At 45.8% G+C, this 20,012-nt stretch overlaps 1 protein-coding gene across 1 annotated transcript; it reads right to left on the bottom strand.

Annotated features, from left to right (window-relative positions):
* Nucleotides 1–17,268: 17,268 nt before the first annotated feature.
* LOC135006211 (taste receptor type 2 member 13-like) lies at nt 17,269–18,213 on the bottom strand. Its single transcript, XM_063952002.1, has one exon. The coding sequence runs from the start codon at nt 18,211–18,213 to the stop codon at nt 17,269–17,271; it is 945 nt and encodes a 314-aa protein (XP_063808072.1).
* Nucleotides 18,214–20,012: the final 1,799 nt, after the last annotated feature.

Genomic DNA, 20,012 nt, shown 5'->3' with positions numbered 1-20,012 from the left:
CTTCCCCCTATTAGACCCGCAGGCCGCCGGAGATGATGCAGGACTCAGGAGGGACACAGGAGAGGCGCATGCTGCGCCCTCCGTGTCCCTCCAATAAAGCAGACTGACATGCGGACGTTCGTCCGCATGTCAGTCTGCTGTAATCAGTGGCGCCCCCGCAGCCCCTTGCCCCCAAGCCACCGCGAGGACTGCGGGGGCAGTAGTTACGCCACTGGTCTACTGTCACTGCATATGATTCTCTCCCCATTGAAAGAATGGTGGAGGATTATATGAGTGACCGCATCCAAGTAGGCACGTCACACAGTCCATACTTATACTGGCAGGAAAAAGAGGCAATTTGGAGGCCCTTGCACAAACTGGCTTTATTCTACCTAAGTTGCCCTCCCACAAGTGTGTACTCCGAAAGAGTGTTTAGTGCCGCCGCTCACCTTGTCAGCAATCGGCGTACGAGGTTACTTCCAGAAAATGTGGAGAAGATGATGTTCATTAAAATGAATTATAATCAATTCCTCCGTGGAGACATTGACCAGCAGCAATTGCCTCCACAAAGTACACAGGGAGCTGAGATGGTGGATTCCAGTGGGGACGAATTGATAATCTGTGAGGAGGGGGATGTACACGGTGATATATCGGAGGATGATGATGAGGTGGACATCTTGCCTCTGTAGAGCCAGTTTGTGCAAGGAGAGATTAATTGCTTCTTTTTCGGTGGGGGTCCAAACCAACCCGTCATTTCAGTCACAGTCGTGTTGCAGACCCTGTCACTGAAATGATGGGATGGTTAAAGTGTGCATGTCCTGTTTATACAACATAAGGGTGGGTGGGAGGGCCCAAGGACAATTCCATCTTGCACCTCTTTTCTCTAACGTCCTAGTGGATGCTGGGGACTCCGTCAGGACCATGGGAATAGCGGCTCCGCAGGAGACAGGGCACAAAAGCAAGCTTTTAGGATCACATGGTGTGTACTGGCTCCTCCCCCTATGACCCTCCTCCAAGCCTCAGTTAGGTTTTTGTGCCCGTCCGAGCAGGGTGCAATCTAGGTGGCTCTCCTAAAGAGCTGCTTAGAAAAAGTTTTTAGGTTTCTTATTTTCAGTGAGTCCTGCTGGCAACAGGCTCACTGTGTCACAACTGAGGGCCTGAGCTGACGGGAGGCAGCCTCAGTTGTAGGGGCTGAGATGTACCGGAACCTGGGAGGTTGTATCAGACCCCTGGACATGTAAGTAACATGAATAATAACTGCCCGAAGGCGTGACCACGACAACTTAGATAAAAGTCAATGATGTTTATTATGACAACTCCGCATCACAGCAGCAATAAAAGAAAACGTAAAAGTCAGCAAAGAATAAATACAGTTCCTGAGTACTACAGCATGGCAGGAGCCACAGGGCACTGGTAGTGTGAGATAGTTCTTATGATCTTCTAGATGGAAAGTCCTTACCAGGCCCGGCTGTAGCAATGGAGATAACCCAGGATTGTACCAGCTGGTGTTCCAGGAAGAGCTGGGTTGCTGAAGGTAAAACAGCTGCTGTGGATACTGGCTGGAACCAGACTGTTGTTAGCACGGAGTGGATACTGGCTGGAACCAGTTAAATAATAAATGAACTTTGGGAGCGATGAAATGTGAACTGAAATGTAGAACTTGAGAGCGGAGAAATAATAATTCCGGTGGAGAGTGGTAAAGTGTAGAAAGGACACCGGCCCTTTAAGGGAAGCTGTATTCTGCTGGAAGCTGAGGCTGGAAGCAGGTAGTGTTGTAGCTGGAAACAGATGAATCCACAATGGATTGGAGAGTCAGGCTACACCGCAGGTGGAATGCTGGTGCGGGTCTCTATGGTGGAAGTCTTGAGACAGGAGCTGGAACCTGGAAGACAATCATAGAAGAGAGACAAACAGGAACTAGGTTTGACAACCAAAGCACTGACGTCTTCCTTGCTCAGGCACAGCTTACTTATACCTGCAGCAAGGAAGGGGTTGGCTAGGCAATTATGCAAATCAACAATACAAACAGCAGATTGGTGGAAATGATCAGATGACAGAATCCAAGATGGCTGCGCCCATGCAGACACTTGGAGGGAAGTTTGGTTTGTAATCCATGTGGTCTGGGAAACAGTAATGGCGGCGCCGGCCACCGGAGACAGGAGACGCCAGGCTGATAGATGCACATTTAACCACGCGGGCACAGCGGAGGCCGCGGCTGATGAAAACACCACTCTGACACTCTGCATGTGGAAACTCAGGAACAGCGGAATCTGGTCCTGGAACGCTGAGCCCGCCTTAGGAGGCATCTGAAGGGTAAGTAATGGCGTCCAGATACCCGGATCGTGACAGCACCCCCCCCTTTAGGAGTGGCCCCAGGACACTTCTTAGGCTTTAAAGGAAACTTTGCGTGGAAATTTCGGACCAAGGCAGGAGCATGGACGTCAGAGGCATTGGTCCAAGAGCGTTCTTCAGGACCATAGCCCTTCCAGTCAATGAGATACTGAAGTTGACCGTAACGGTGACGTGAGTCCAGGATCTTGGCCACTTCATACTCAACGCCTCGTTGAGTTTGGACTTTCGGAGTTGGTGGAAGTGAGGAATGAAACCGATTCAAGATTAGCGGTTTCAACAGGGAAACATGGAATGTCCTGGGTATTTTTAAGAAGGGAGGTAACTGGAGTCTGTAAGCAACAGGATTGATGACTTGATCAATTTTAAAAGGACCGATGTAGCGAGGTGCAAACTTCATACTGGGAACTCTTAACCTCAAATTCTTCGTGGATAACCATACCCGATCACCCACCTTGAGAGCAGGAACTGCTCGACGCTTCTTATCCGCAAACTTCTTGTACCTGAACGATGCCTTGAGCAGAGCTGATCGTACGCTCTTCCAGATATTGGCAAACTGATGCAAGGTGATATCCACTGCGGGAACAGAAGTTGCTGGAAGCGGTTGGAACTCAGGGACTTTAGGGTGGAATCCAAAGTTGGTGAAGAATGGTGTTGAAGAAGATGAAGAATGATACTGGTTGTTATGACAGAACTCGGCCCAGGGAAGTAATTGAACCCAGTCATCTTGAGAGGAGGACACATAGATGCGGAGGAAGGCCTCCAAGTCCTGATTCACCCTCTCAGTTTGACCATTGGTCTGAGGATGGTAAGCCGTGGAAAACTTTAACTTGACTTGGAGGACTTGACATAAACTTCGCCAGAATTTGGCTGTGAATTGAACTCCTCGATCTGAGATAATTTCTTCTGGAAGACCGTGGAGTCGGAAGATCTCTTGTATGAATACTTGAGCCAACTTGGAAGCTGACGGAAGACCGGTGAGAGGAATGAAGTGTGCCATCTTGGTGAACCGGTCAACTACCACCCAGATGGTATTGAACTTGTTGCACATGGGCAAATCTGTAATAAAATCCATCGACAAATGGGTCCATGGTCGACGGGGAACAGATAGTGGAACCAGTTGCCCCGCAGGCGACTGGCGGGATACTTTATGTTGAGCACACTTTGGGCAAGATGCAATAAACTCCAAAACGTCCTTTTTCAGAGTTGGCCACCAATAGGACCTAGAGATAAACTCCAGGGTTTTTTGGATACCTGTATGTCCGGCAAAACGGGAAGCATGGGCCCAATGCATGAGCTTCTTCCTTAGTGTCGGCTTCACAAAACTTTTCCCTGATGGGGGCGTAGAGTCCATCCCTACCGTGGAGAATGCCAACGGATTTATAATAGGATGCTTGTCTGAAGACTCTGACTCATTTTCTTGCTCCCATGAGCGGGAAAGGGCATCGGCCTTGCGATTCTGAGAGCCCGGACAGAACTGGAGTTTAAAGTCGAACCTGGAAAAGAAAAGTGCCCATCTGGCCTGACGAGGGTTGAGACATTGTGCGCCTTTTAGATATAGAAGGTTCTTGTGGTCTGTAAGGATGGTGATTGAATGAGAAGCTCCCTCCAACAGATATCTCCACTCCTCTAGAGCGAGCTTGATGGCTAGCAACTCCTGGTCGCCAATGGCATAGTTGCGCTCCGCTGGGGAGAACTTCCGTGAGAAGAAACTGCAAGGATGTAAATGACCATCTTTAGCCCTCTGAGATAACACCGCTCCTACTCCAACGGAGGAGGCATCCACCTCTAAGATGAAAGGAGAGTCGACGTCAGGCTGTTTCAGGACAGGTGCAGAGATGAACCTCTGTTTTAAAAGATGAAAAGCTTGCATGGCTTCTTCAGACCACTTGGACGGGTTAGCACCCTTCTTGGTGAAAGCAGTAATAGGCGCCACAATGGTGGAAAAGTCTCGTATAAACTTTCGGTAATAATTGGCGAACCCTAAGAACCTCTGGACCCCTTTGAGGGTTAAGGGTACTGGCCAATTCTGGATTGCTTGTAGTTTCTCAGGATCCATCTCTAGTCCGGAACCGGACACAATGTACCCTAGAAACGGAATGGACTTGACTTCAAAGACGCATTTCTCTAATTTGCAGTAGAGATGATTGACACGGAGACGGGACAGAACCTCCTTTACCCAGAAACGATGTTCCTCTAAATTGTTGGCAAAAATGAGGATATCATCTAGATAGACCACGACATGACGGTATAGAATGTCTCTGAAGATCTCATTGACGAAATGCTGGAAGACAGCTGGAGCATTGCTCAATCCGAAGGGCATGACGAGGTACTCATAATGTCCGTCACGGGTGTTAAATGCGGTCTTCCACTCGTCACCCTCACGGATCCGGATGAGATTGTATGCACCTCTCAGGTCCAGCTTTGTAAAGATGGTAGCTCCGCTAACTCTGTCAAAGAGCTCAGTAATCAGGGGTAAAGGATAGCGGTTCTTGATGGTAATGTCGTTCAAACCTCTGTAGTCGATGCACGGCCGCAGACCACCATCTTTCTTCTTTACAAAAAAGAAGCCTGCGCCGGCTGGAGAAGAAGAAGGTCGAATGAACCCCTTTGCTAGGTTCTCTTTTATGTATTCCTCCATAGAATGCGTCTCGGGGAGAGACAACGGATAAGTTCGGCCTCGAGGTGGAACCTTCCCTGGAACGAGATCAATCGGGCAGTCCCATTCTCTATGAGGGGGAAGGATATCAGCAGAAGCTTTACTGAACACATCCGTGAAATCTTGATATGGAGGAGGTGGAACATCAGACGACCTGGGGGAGGAGGAACAGACAGGCAACACTTTAAACAAACATGTCTTAGTACAGGAGGAACCCCATGCCAGGATTTGCGTAGTCGTCCAATCAATTGTAGGATTGTGAAGACGGAGCCATGGAAGGCCCAGGACCACAGGATGTGTGGCTCTTGGAATCACTAAAAGTGAAATAAGTTCGGAATGAAGAACTCCCACTCTCAGACGAACTGGTAGAGTCCTTAGAGAAATAACTGTATCAAAAATTTTACTGCCATCCACAGCAGTTAAGGAAAAGGACGAAGGAAGTCTCTCGGTGGGTAGGGACCACCGTTTAACATAGGCTTCGGTAATAAAGTTCCCAGCTGCTCCGGAATCCAGGAGGGCAATGACGTTCTGATAACGTTGAGCAACTTGAAGCGAGACTGGGAGGTTACAATCTTGAGGAGATGGAGAGGAGATCATTACTCCTAGCCGGCCCTCTCCTTGGCGAGCTAGGATTTGGAGTTTCCCGGACGTTTGGGACAGGCATTAATGGTGTGAGACGGAGCTGCACAGTACAAACAGAGAAACTCGGAGAGACGTCTTCGGCGCTCAGCAGGAGTTAAACGGGAACGGCCAATTTGCATGGGTTCATCTTTAGTTGGTGACAGTTGGCGAGGAGGAGGAGCAGAAGATTTTGGAGCAGATGATCTTCCACGCTCAGTTGCTCTCTCTCTGAAACGTAAGTCAACTTTCGTACAAAGTGAGATTAACTCATCTAACTTGGAGGGTAAGTCTCTGGTAGCTAACTCATCTTTAATACGCTCGGATAAACCATGCCAGAATGCAGCATACAGGGCCTCGTCGTTCCATGCCAGTTCGGATGCCAGGATCTGGAACTGTATAAGATATTGTCCTACAGTACGTGATCCCTGGCGTAAACGGAGAATCTCAGACGAAGCTGAAGTTACCCGGCCTGGCTCGTCGAAGATGCGCCTGAATGTTGACACGAATGCAGTGTAAGAAGATAGCAGGGTGTCGGACCTCTCCCATAACGGTGATGCCCAATCGAGGGCTGAGCCACTGAGAAGAGAAATAATGTAGGCAATTTTTGTACGGTCACTGGGGAAATTGCCAGGTTGTAGCTCAAACTGAATCTCACACTGGTTGAGAAATCCCCTGCAGAATCTTGGAGATCCGTCAAATTTTGCTGGCGTTGGAAGATGAAGACGTGGAGCAGGAATGGGTAAGGTGGGTGGGGTTATAGCTGGAGTCACTGTGGTTGACGCACCAGACGCGCCTGATCCACGGAGAGTGGTCTGAATCCCATCCAGCCGAGTAGAGAGATCCTGGAGACAGCGGATGATGTGGCCCTGTGCAGCCTCCTGATGTTCTAGTCGGGCTGCCAGTTCTTGCATCGGCCTGGCCGCTTGATCCTGGTCTCCGGCTGGATTCATTAGGTCAGTGCTTACTGTCACAACTGAGGGCCTGAGCTGACGGGAGGCAGCCTCAGTTGTAGGGGCTGAGATGTACCGGAACCTGGGAGGTTGTATCAGACCCCTGGACATGTAAGTAACATGAATAATAACTGCCCGAAGGCGTGACCACGACAACTTAGATAAAAGTCAATGATGTTTATTATGACAACTCCGCATCACAGCAGCAATAAAAGAAAACGTAAAAGTCAGCAAAGAATAAATACAGTTCCTGAGTACTACAGCATGGCAGGAGCCACAGGGCACTGGTAGTGTGAGATAGTTCTTATGATCTTCTAGATGGAAAGTCCTTACCAGGCCCGGCTGTAGCAATGGAGATAACCCAGGATTGTACCAGCTGGTGTTCCAGGAAGAGCTGGGTTGCTGAAGGTAAAACAGCTGCTGTGGATACTGGCTGGAACCAGACTGTTGTTAGCACGGAGTGGATACTGGCTGGAACCAGTTAAATAATAAATGAACTTTGGGAGCGATGAAATGTGAACTGAAATGTAGAACTTGAGAGCGGAGAAATAATAATTCCGGTGGAGAGTGGTAAAGTGTAGAAAGGACACCGGCCCTTTAAGGGAAGCTGTATTCTGCTGGAAGCTGAGGCTGGAAGCAGGTAGTGTTGTAGCTGGAAACAGATGAATCCACAATGGATTGGAGAGTCAGGCTACACCGCAGGTGGAATGCTGGTGCGGGTCTCTATGGTGGAAGTCTTGAGACAGGAGCTGGAACCTGGAAGACAATCATAGAAGAGAGACAAACAGGAACTAGGTTTGACAACCAAAGCACTGACGTCTTCCTTGCTCAGGCACAGCTTACTTATACCTGCAGCAAGGAAGGGGTTGGCTAGGCAATTATGCAAATCAACAATACAAACAGCAGATTGGTGGAAATGATCAGATGACAGAATCCAAGATGGCTGCGCCCATGCAGACACTTGGAGGGAAGTTTGGTTTGTAATCCATGTGGTCTGGGAAACAGTAATGGCGGCGCCGGCCACCGGAGACAGGAGACGCCAGGCTGATAGATGCACATTTAACCACGCGGGCACAGCGGAGGCCGCGGCTGATGAAAACACCACTCTGACACTCTGCATGTGGAAACTCAGGAACAGCGGAATCTGGTCCTGGAACGCTGAGCCCGCCTTAGGAGGCATCTGAAGGGTAAGTAATGGCGTCCAGATACCCGGATCGTGACACACTGCATCGAGGGACTTAGGGGAGAGATTTTCAACTCACCTGCGTGCAGGATGGATTGGAGTCTTAGGCTACTGGACATAGCTTCAGAGGGAGTCGGAACACAGGTCATCCTGGGGTTCGTCCCGGAGCCGCGCCGCCGATCCCCCTTGCAGGCTAAATTCTGCACAAAACAATAACTCCAGAATACCTATGCAAACAGACACTGCAGAGTATAGTATCCTAGATCACTGTGCTGCTGCTGCTGTTGAGAGTTGGAATAATTATTTTGAATACCTGTAGGTGAGAGAATGTGTGGCTCTATGAGTGTGTGTGGCACTATGAGTGTATGTAACACTATGAGTGTGTGTGGCACTATGAGTGTGTGTGGCACTATGAGTGTAAGTGGCACCGTGAGTGTGTGTGGCACCGTGAGTGTATGTGGCACTATGAGTGTGTGTGGTGCTATGAGTGCGTGTGGCACAATGAGTGTCTGTGGCACTATGAGTGTATGTGGCACCGTGAGTGTGTGGCACTGTGAGTGTGTGTGACACTATGAGTGCGTGTGGCACTATGAGTGTGTGTGGCACTATGAGTGTGTGGGGCACTATGAGTGTATGTGGCACTATGAGTGTGTGTGGCACTATGAGTGTGCTGCATGTGGCACTATGAGTGAAAGTATCACTTTTGTCACTATGAGTGTATGTGGCACTATGATTGTGTGTGGCACTGTGAGTGTGTGTGGCACTATGAGTGTGTGTGGCACTATGAGTGAAAGTATCACTTTTGTCACTGAGCGTATGTGGCACTATGAGTGTGTGTGTGGCACTATGAGTGTATGTGCCACTATGAGTGTATGTGGCAATATGAGTGTGAGTGGCACTATGAGTGTGTTGCACTATGAATGTGTGTGGCACTATGAATGTATGTGGCTCTATGAGTGCATGTGGCACTATGAGTGTATGTGGCACTATGAGTGTTTGTGGCACTATGAGTGAAAGTGTCACTTTTGTCACCATGAGTGTATGTGGGACTATTAGTGTGTGTGGAATTAAGAGTGTATGTGGTACTATGAGTGAAAGTGTCACTATGAATGTGTGTGGCACTATGAGTGTGTGTGGCGCTATGAGTGTGTGTGGCACTATGAGTGTGTGTGGCACTATGGATGTATGTGGCTCTATGAGTGCATCTGGAATTATGAGTGTGTGTGGCACTATGAGTGTATGTGGCACTATTAGTGTGTGTGGCACTGTGAGTGTGTGTCACTATAAGTGTGTGTGGCACTATGAATGTATGTGGCTCTCTGAGTGCATGTGGCATTATGACTGTGTGTGGCACTATGAGTGTATGTGGCACTATGAGTATGTGTGGCACTATGAGTGTATGTGGCACTATGAGTGTGTGTGGCATTATGAGTGTATGTGGCATTATGAGTGCGTGGCACTTTGAGTGTATGTGGCACTATGAGTGTGTGGCACTTTGAGTGTATGTGGCACTATGAGTGTATGTGGCACTATGAGTGTGTGTGGCATTATGAGTGTATGTGGCACTATGAGTGTGTGGCACTATGAGTGTATGTGGCACTATGAGTGTATGTGGCACTATGAGTGTATGTGGCACTATGAGTGTATGTGGCACTATGAGTGTGTTTGTGGCATTATGAGTGTATGTGGCATTATGAGTGTGTGGCACTATGAGTGTATGTGGCACTATGAGTGTGTGGCACTATGAGTGTATGTGGCACTATGAGTGTGTGTGGCATTATGAGTGTATGTGGCATTATGAGTGCGTGGCACTTTGAGTGTATGTGGCACTATGAGTGTGTGGCACTTTGAGTGTATGTGGCACTATGAGTGTATGTGGCACTATGAGTGTGTGTGGCATTATGAGTGTATGTGGCACTATGAGTGTGTGGCACTATGAGTGTATGTGGCACTATGAGTGTATGTGGCACTATGAGTGTATGTGGCACTATGAGTGTATGTGGCACTATGAGTGTGTTTGTGGCATTATGAGTGTATGTGGCATTATGAGTGTGTGGCACTATGAGTGTATGTGGCACTATGAGTGTGTGGCACTATGAGTGTATGTGGCACTATGAGTGTATGTGGCACTAAGAGTGTGTGTGGCATTATGAGTGTATGTGGCACTATGAGTGTGTGGCACTATGAGTGTGTGGCACTATGAGTGTATGTGGCACTGTGAGTGTATGTGGCACTATGAGTGTGTGTGGCACTATGAATGTATGTGGCACTATGAGTGTGTGTGGCGCTATGAGTATGTGTGGAACTATGAGTGTATGTGGCACTATGAGTGTGTGGCACTATGAGTGTATGTGGCACTATGAGTGTATGTGACACTATGAGTGTGTGTGGCATTATGAGTGTATGTGGCATTATGAGTGTGTGGCACTATAAGTGTATGTGGCACTATGAGTGTGTGTGGCACTATAAGTGTGTGTGGCACTATGAGTATGTGTGGCACTATGAGTGAAAGTGTCACTTTTGTCATTATGAGTGTATGTGGAACTATGAGTGTGTGTGGCACTATGAATGTATGTGGCTCTATGAGTGCATCTGGCATTATGAGTGTGTGTGGCACTATGAGTGTATGTGGCACTATTAGTGTGTGTGGCACTGTGAGTGTGTGTCACTATAAGTGTGTGTGGCACTATGAATGTATGTGGCTCTCTGAGTGCATGTGGCATTATGACTGTGTGTGGCACTGTGAGTGTATGTGGCACTATGAGTATGTGTGGCACTATGAGTGTATGTGGCACTATGAGTGTATGTGGCACTATGAGTGTGTGGCTCTATGAGTGTATGTGGCACTATGAGTGTGTGGCACTATGAGTGTATGTGGCACTATGAGTGTATGTGGCACTATGAGTGTGTGTGGCATTATGAGTGTATGTGGCATTATGAGTGCTTGGCACTTTGAGTGTATGTGGCACTATGAGTGTGTGGCACTTTGAGTGTATGTGGCACTATGAGTGTATGTGGCACTATGAGTGTGTGTGGCATTATGAGTGTATGTGGCACTATGAGTGTGTGGCACTATGAGTGTATGTGGCACTATGAGTGTATGTGGCACTATGAGTGTGTGGCACTGTGAGTGTATGTGTTACTATGAGTGTATGTGGCACTATGAGTGTGTGTGGCATTATGAGTGTGTGTGGCACTATGAGTGTGTGTGGCTTTATGAGTGTATGTGGCAGTATGAGTGTGTGGCACTATGAGTGTATGTGGCATTATGAGTGTATGTGGCACCATGAGTGTGTGTGGCACTATGAGTGTATGTGGCACTGTGAGTGTATGTGTTACTATGAGTGTATGTGGCACTATGAGTGTGTGTGGCATTATGAGTGTGTGTGGCATTATGAGTGTGTGTGGCACTATGAGTGTGTGGCACTATGAGTGTATGTGGCATTATGAGTGTATGTGGCACTGTGAGTGTATGTGGCACTGTGAGTGTATGTGGCACTATGAGTGTAAGTGTCACTGTGAGTGTATGTGGCACTGTGAGTGTATGTGGCGCTATGAGTGTGTGTGGCACTGAGTGTATGTGTCTCTTTGAGTGTAAGTGGCACTGTGAGTGTATGTGTTACTATGAGAGTGTGGCACTATGAGTGTATGTGGCACTATGAGTGTAAGTGGCACTATGAGTGTAAGTGTCACTATGAGTGTAAGTGTCACTATGAGTGTGTGGCACTGTGAGTGTATGTGGCACTATGAGAGTGTGGCACTATGAGTGTATGTGGCACTATGAGTGTATGTGGCACTATGAGTGTGTCACTATGAGTGTAAGTGGCACCGTGAGTGTATGTGGCACTATGAGTGTAAGTGTCACTATGAGTGTATGTGGCACTATGAGAGTATGTGGCACTATGAGTGTATGTGGCACTATGAGTGTATGTGGCACTATGAGAGTATGTGGCACTATGAGTGTATGTGGCACTATGAGTGTAAGTGGCACTGTGAGTGTATGTGGCACTATGAGTGTAAGTGTCACTATGAGTGTATGTGGCACTATGAGTGTGTGTGGCACTATGAGTGTATGTGGCACTGTGAGTGTATGTGGCACTATGAGAGTGTGGCACTATGAGTGTATGTGGCACTATGAGTGTAAGTGGCACTGTGAGTGTATGTGGCACTATGAGTGTAAGTGGCACTATGAGTGTATGTGGCACTATGAGAGTATGTGGCACTATGAGTGTAATTGTCACTATGAGAGTATGTGGCACTATGAGTGTCTGAGGCACTATGAGTGTAAGTGTCACTATGAGTGTAAGTGGCACTATGAGTGTGTGTTGCTGTAGTATAGACAACCAAAGGAAAGGGGAGACACAATGTCCCTCCTGCAGCAATAATGTATACTGTATACTGAACATACAAGTAGGGTGGAGGAACATAAACAATGGATAAATAAATGGGTAACCTCCTGTGTGCATACAGCCGCCAATGTATCAAAGACTTTCCTGCACCCCTAAAGCAAGCAGCAGAAAAGAGAGATGAGTGTAACGGAGCACACTGGTGCTAATCAGCTCTATAATATAGTCACGTCCCTCTAATAGGTGATTGGGGAGATGTCAGTCATCTGTTCCTCTTCCTTCATCTTAGATCAACCAATTTCTTACACAGCAACACTTGTTCCACTGTCCTCTGCCCCAAGAATATGTTTCCACATACTGTACCTGTGATCCCCAGTGACTGTATTCCTCAGAAGAGCAGAAGAAACGTATACACAGTGTCATTCTATTTCTAATATAATAAGATCAAGACAAAAGCAAATAAATAATGACGGACAGCAGGTGATCTGACGCACGGTGATAAGGAGAGAATCTCTCTTGTGGTAACAATTCCCGGCAGTGCTTTCAGACCTGGACGTTTCTTTAAAGCAGCAATCATTTACAAGTAAAAACTAACCATGTTTTGCCTTGTAAATGATTGCTGCTTTAAGAAAAATAGTCAGACTTACAGAAATTCCTTAACTTCCGGCAGCTCGGAGGTTTTACATTCAGCCCTGTATGTTTTCATCCATAGCAGCGTTGTGATCGCCTTTAATAATTATGTATAAACAATAGTGATTTTTTTATTTTTAATATGCAATAGGTGTAATAAATAACAATTTTTTTTCTTATTTCTGCAGAATGAATGATAATTAATGTTCATTCCGCAAGTGTGCTACCCATTCCGCCATCAATTAGACATATCTTACAGTAGGGTTGGCCAAACCGGTCCTCGAGATCTACCAACAGTGCATGTTTTCCAGGCCTCCTGGAGATCTGTAGAATTGTCAGTTAGGAATGAATGCAGCACATCTTAATCAGTAATGACTACACCTGTGCACCAGCTAGGTAGTCTGTAAAATGTGAACTGTTGGTAGATCTCGAGGACCGGTTTGGCCAGCCCTGTCTTACACCATTCAGGTTTTATTTTACTTTATTTCATCATTATAACTACAGAGGTGTGCCAATGATTAGACTCAACGCCAGTTATTTACATTGTCACAGTTCTCATGATTACTGGCCACAAACGTAGCTGTAGAACGGTCTTGTAATGCAATGAGGGTTCCTCATGTGTCACCTAAGATTCTATGCCCACTATCTAAAGAAAAACGATATTAGGAAAACTTTTGTTTCTCTGACGTTGGTAGGCTTGTCCAAAATGTTAGACTCACATCAGCTGTGTTGTTTAGCCTCTTAGGGGTATACTGTATGTACTAAAAGTCCATTTTGGTTCTACTTAAAATCAACCACAACAGAACCAACATCCCCACATAATCGAGTACAGTGGTTCTATTCCAAATAGCTCAATTTACTAAAAGATTTTGGGTGGGATGTATTAACATACATCGCCGCCCATCGCCGCCCGTCGCAGCGATGTTGATCATATATGTACTAACATATGCGATCAACATCGCAATACGGTGACGGAGGCCCCTCGCGATACCTGTGAGGTGGTCTGCAGGGGGTCTCCGTCACCTCCCAGGGGTCTCCACACTGCCCGCACGCCGGGAAGCAGCAGCAGGCTGTCTCTGGTGCCTCCTCCTCCCCCCTGCACCCAGAAGAACCTCCGACTGCATTGCTAGGGGAGGAGGAGATTACCTTCCGGGACCAGGGCTGCCTGGAGGAAGGTATGCCGGGGGGGAGGCGTCTGCGGCAGGGGCGGCGGGTTGCGGCTGCCGGCGATAAGAAGCCCATAGGCTTCTATAGGGTATCGCCATCCAGAGATGGCGATACCCTGGGCGGCAAAAAACCGGCGGTGGGGTCTTAGTACATTTGAAAATGTGTTAAAACCCCTGAAAACGGGGGTTTTACTGCATTTTTCCTTTAGTACATCTCGCCCTTTGAGTTCTTTTTAAAAATGGCTGTGTGATGTGAGTTCTATTTTGAAGTTCGAAAAGTGTTCTATTCATCAAACATTGACCGAAATTTACAAAAATCAATAACATCGACCAAATATCGATCGAACATCAATCAAAGAATGACCCCAAATCGTCCCGAAATACACCAAAACATTTATTTTTGTCAAAACAGGTCACATTCACTGTATTACCCACAAACACCTTAATTCCTGGGCTAATTTGCATATCCACATTTTTTTCAATCATTTCTGCGCCTTTCAGTGTCGTCATCTATGCAGCCAGAGCCCCACATGCTTCTCTACTATGTTTTTTCCATCAATTTGGGATTTCAGACAATTCTACATGAAAAAAAAAAATACATAGAACTATTTCTGACGGATCTATTGAAAATGGCGATTTGGGGTCGATTTAGAGTCGATTTTAACTTTAGTAAATACCTGTCACACAAAATCAACTGAAATTCATATGGACTTTTACTAAACATACCCCTTTGTTAAGTTGTTGAAGGTTCTATTGTAGTTGTATTTGAGTGTAAGGTTCTATTTCAGTCAATTTTGACTTTAGTAAAAATCTCAATCAACGGAAAATCAACTAAAAATTGACTGAAATTCAAAATCAACTTTTTGTAAATACTGTATACCCTTTAATGTGTAATTCATTACTTCCTTCCTGCTTCTTTTCTGGGCCTTTTTTTTAATCTAATTTTATCAGTTTAAATATTTTTAGTGATACATCAACTTTTCTTACTCCATAAAAATTATGTTCATTGTTATGTAATAAGAGTCACATAGAGAAAGTGAGACTGTGCTTTAAAATCCTTACATGAGTTTAATAATTTACACAACTCTGTATGTCACTAATCAGGGAGAATATATATATATATATATATATATATATATATATATTCACATCAGCATGTTATTGCTTCTTTTTCCTCTCACTTCAGTGCAACAATGAGGGATGACCATATATATTACATTTATATCTATCCAGACATCCGGACTCGTATCATTTTATAGCGGTGACCAGGGACGGACTGGGGCTCTTAAGAAGGCTGGCCAATGTATTGCACATGCACATAAAGGGGGCGTGTCACGGCTTCAGGGGGTATGCGACAAGTTAAGAGGGCCTGGCTTCGCGGACCGAGTATGAGAACCACTGCTATAACAGACTGCTATAACATTGTGGGGCAGATGTATAAGACTTGAGGGGGGTTATTCAGAGTTGTTAGCCAACCAAAAAAGTTAGCAATTGGGCAAAACCATGTGCACTGCAGGTGGGGCAGATGTAAAATGTGCAGAGAGAGTTAGATTTGGGTGGGTTATTTTGTTTCTGTGCAGGGTAAATACTGGCTGCTTTATTTTTACACTGCAATTTCAGTTTGAACACACCCCACCCAAATCTAATCTCTCTGTACATGTTACATCTGCCCCACCTGCAGTGCACATAGGTTTGCCCATTAGTCTGCGTTGTTGGTTTGCTAACAAACCTGAATAAGGTCCTACGCCTTGTAGAGGGCTAAAGTATCAGCCAATCAGCTCCTGTCATTTCTCAAGCACAGCCTGTATCATGGCAGTTTGGAGCTGATTGGCCAGAACCTTATCTCTCTCCACTTTATCTCTCTATTAGGCGCAGCATATCTCTCCTGGTATATTATATGTTACTGATATTTATCACTGAGTTATAGTAGGGAAACATTTACTACTCTGATTTTATTACACAATTTCTTATTACGCTACTTTAACAGCAAAGAATTGTTACTAGGAAGTTGCAGATACTGTACTTACTGTATATTATTAATGTATGACTTGGAGACCAGCAGGGGGCGCTCTATCAGGAGGCGGTGTCACTGAGAGATCTGCTGTGGTCAGGACATTTGGTGGATCTGTACAATCTGACCTACGGTATGTGACAACCGGGTGCGGTATGTTAGGTAGATTAAATTTAGGTCTAGGTCAACCACTGTTGGTCAACAGGAAGTAGGTCGACATCGTGTCTAGGTCGACAGGGACTCTAGGTCGACATGAGAAAAGGTCAACATGAGAAAAGGTCGACGTGAGTTTTTTCACTTTTTTGGTGTCGTTTTCTCCGTACAGTGACCGGGAACCTCTATTAGTGCACCGTGTCCCCTCGCGTGGCTCATTTCTCTCGCCATGTTCTGGGCGAGGTGCCTCACTCCGCTTCCGCTGCGCTCGGCACAGGTTACTATTCCCAATCGTAGTCCACGTGGATCGTTAAGTATGAAAAAGATCAAAAAATGAAAAGAAATGTGAAAAACTCATGTCGACCATGTGTCACATCGACCTAGAACATGTCGACCTAGAGTCCCTGTCGACCTAGAAACCATTTCGACCTACTTGCTGTTGACCAATAGTGGTCGACCTAGACAGTGTCAACCTACTTACTGTCAACCTAAAGACCGGATCCCCCTTGAACCATCTCAGGGTTTTTGATACTTTTATGAGTGCACTAATATGAATTGTATAGTTACTGTATTACATCTTCATTATCCGCAGAGTATTTAAGCGTCACAATGTTTTCTGGGGGGTTTTCACGTTAATGGTATTGTAATTATTTATTTGAGGCCACTAATTGCTTCTCTCTCGGTCCCTGCCAGCGCAGCAGGACGCTCTGTTGCTGTGCCTGAACCTATTTATTAATACACATATAGAGTATTCAAGCACTGACTTCCATGGCTCTATAGCAGCTGATCACATTATTCTCTCTCTAAACTTCTGCTGCTGTTCTCACGGATAAAGGCAAAAACCCCTAAAGAGAGATCCATAAATAAAAACACAAGTGATGCTGAGATTGTCCATCCTGAACTACTGGAAGGAAATAAGATGTGACTCTTTCACAACAAGCCTGTCGTCTCATGAGTATAGACTTTTTATTAACTAAACACAAGCACCAACAATCCATACAAGGGGCGGGATGTAATGCAGTGCTAAATGGCCGGAGCTCCGAGATTCCGGACGAACAAATAAGTTTTTTTAAAGCGGCAATCAGGTTGGTTTTGTCTTGGAAATGATTGCCACTTTAAAAAACAAACAAACTATGAGTTCGGTCGAAATCTCGGTGCTCCGGCCGTCTCGCACGGTAGTACATCTGGCCCAAGGTTTTAGAATTACAAAAACATTTCATATTAACCATCCTGAGTTGCTGGGACCCCCTGGCACGTGAGACCAGAGCGGCTTAGGATCCCTTTGCTGGCCTTCCACTGCTTTGTATTACCTGTTATAATGACAATGGATTGCAACGTACAATAGAACAACAGAAAATACCAACAAAAAAATAGGGGAATCCCTATAATATTGAATATTCTCATCAGATAAGAGATGGCGCATGCTTGGAAAGTTGTGTGTAGGGTGACCAGGAGGATCATGGTTCTGGCCGCTGTGACATGAGCCTGTGTCTGAGGGCGACAGGAGTCTGATGTATTCATCTTCATCCTATACGTGTGCCTCCACAGCGAGACCAGGGTCAGTCCTATGGGGATCAGAGTCAATAGGAGTGGTAATATGGTTCCCACGCCAACTGTAATGATATAGGGGAATCTAACTGTGACGGTGACATATTCACTAGTAGAATTAGATGTAGCATTTCCTATTACTGCTTGAGTGGTTTCAGCATGGATGTTCCATGGTAATTGAATTGCCAAGAAGAAGCAGTAAACAGCCGAGGCCACCAGAAGCTTTGGTAGAAACCCAGAGATCCTCATCTTCATGACTAAGAAGATTCCTTTAGTGAAGCTGACAATTCTCAGGCAGAAGTAGGTGGAGAGCCAGGCGGTCAGCCACATGTTATAGGGAACAATGAAGAACAAGAAAAAGTAAAACCATAGGTCTATTCGAGCAAATGTTTCCTTACATGTTACTTGGCCGAGGAACATGTCCACACTCCACACTGTTTGCATTAATATGTTCACCAGACCCATAAAACTGAGAAGTTGATCACATGGACTCATCCGGACGCCTCTTCTCCAGTCCTTAATATTCACGCTTACAATCCATGAGTTGAAGGAAATTCCTGATACTCCAGCCAAGATGCATAGTGATATATTTGTCAGTAACAGGGGAAGAGGAGTCATAATGCTCATTTCCAATCAGTTCACAGGCGGCTTGTGAAGGAACATATGCTATGAAACACAGAGGTGCATGAGATGCAAATCGCAGCAGTATCTAGTTCCCTACAACATTCGGAGACTCTATTTTGCATCAACCTTGTCGGAAGGACAGAACCTTACATACACGCCATGACTGGAAGAGGATGTTCTTCTCATAGGAGAGTTAGTGCATTCTGAGCCACCCTCAGACAAGAATGAGACATGATTCTAAATATGATTGATAATCTGAGCACTGCGGTGTTAGAGTATTAATGTCTGGGGTGTGCTGCTAGTTTCAAGGGGTGTCCTAAACCCCTTGTAATTTAACAAGTACCAAAGGATATTTCTCCAAAATGCGCTCAACCCCTCGGTGCTGTCAGCTTGGATGTGATTATGTGGAATGGTGTACTATGATGGGAAAAATGTAATAATCAGGGATATAATGCGCTCAACCCCTCGGTGTTGTCAGCTTGGATGTGATTATGTGGAATAGTGTACTATGATGGGAAAATGTAATAATCAGGGATATAATGCGCTCAACCCCCCGGTGCTGTCAGCTTTGATGTGATTATGTGGAATGGTGTACTATGATGGGAAAAATGTAATAATCAGGGATATAATGCGCTCAACCCCTCGGTGTTGTCAGCTTGGATGTGATTATGTGGAATGGTGTACTATGATGGGAAAAATGTAATAATCAGGGAGATAATGCGCTCAGCCTAGGTTGGTGCTACTAATGTCGGGTACCCCTAAAAATGATGGATACGCACAGTGCTGGTAACCGAAAAGTATGTACTAATAAATATTGTTGTTACTGGGTGTCTGAGTGACATTTTGGTATAATTAATGTGAATACTGTATCATTTTAATGACACAGAAAGAATTGTTAAATGTGGTCAATTGAATACGAAAATGTTTGGTTTATTCAGTAAAACATAATGCTTGCAAACAGATAGTTCAAACAAATGATGTTCCCAAAAATATAGTGCAGAGAAATTTCAATATGGTCCGCTGTGACCCAGCTGCATATATATGTCTCTGGAGCTGTGACCCAGCTGCATATATATGTCTCTGGAGCTATAACCCAGCTGCATATATATGTCTCTGGAGCTGTGGCCCAGCTGCATATATATGTCTCTGGAGCTGTGCCCCAGCTGCATATATATGTCTCTGAGCTGTGACCCAGCTGCATATATATGTCTCTGGAGCTGTAACCCAGAAGCATATATATGTCTCTGGAGCTGTGACCAAGCATCACATATATGTCTCTGGAGCTGTGCCCCAGCTGCATATATATGTTTCTGGAGCTGTGCCCCAGCTGCATATATATGTCTCTGGAGCTGTGACCCAGCTGCATATATATGTCTCTGGAGCTGTGCCCCAGCTGCATATATATGTCTCTGGAGCTGTGACCCAGTTGCATATATATGTCTCTGGAGCTGTGACCCAACTGCATATATATGTCTCTGGAGCTGTGATCCAGCTGCATATATATGTCTCTGGAGCTGTGACCCAGCTGCATATATATGTCTCTGGAGCTGTGACCCAGCTGCATATACATGTCTCTGGAGCTGTGCCCCAGTTGCATATATATGTCTCTAGAGCTGTGACCAAGCTGCATATATATGTCTCTGGAGCTGTGACCCAGCTGCATATATATGTCTCTGGAGATGTGACCCAGCAGCATATATATGTCTCTGGAGCTGTGACCCAGCTGCATATATATGTCTCTGGAGCTGTGACCCAGCTGCATATATATGTCTCTGGAGCTGTGACCCAGCTGC

This window comes from Pseudophryne corroboree, unplaced genomic scaffold, assembly GCF_028390025.1.
Source record: "Pseudophryne corroboree isolate aPseCor3 unplaced genomic scaffold, aPseCor3.hap2 scaffold_2109, whole genome shotgun sequence".
Taxonomy (NCBI): domain Eukaryota; kingdom Metazoa; phylum Chordata; class Amphibia; order Anura; family Myobatrachidae; genus Pseudophryne; species Pseudophryne corroboree.
The sequence above is the reverse complement of the archived record's forward strand: the minus strand, read 5'-3'. Positions and strand labels throughout refer to the sequence as shown.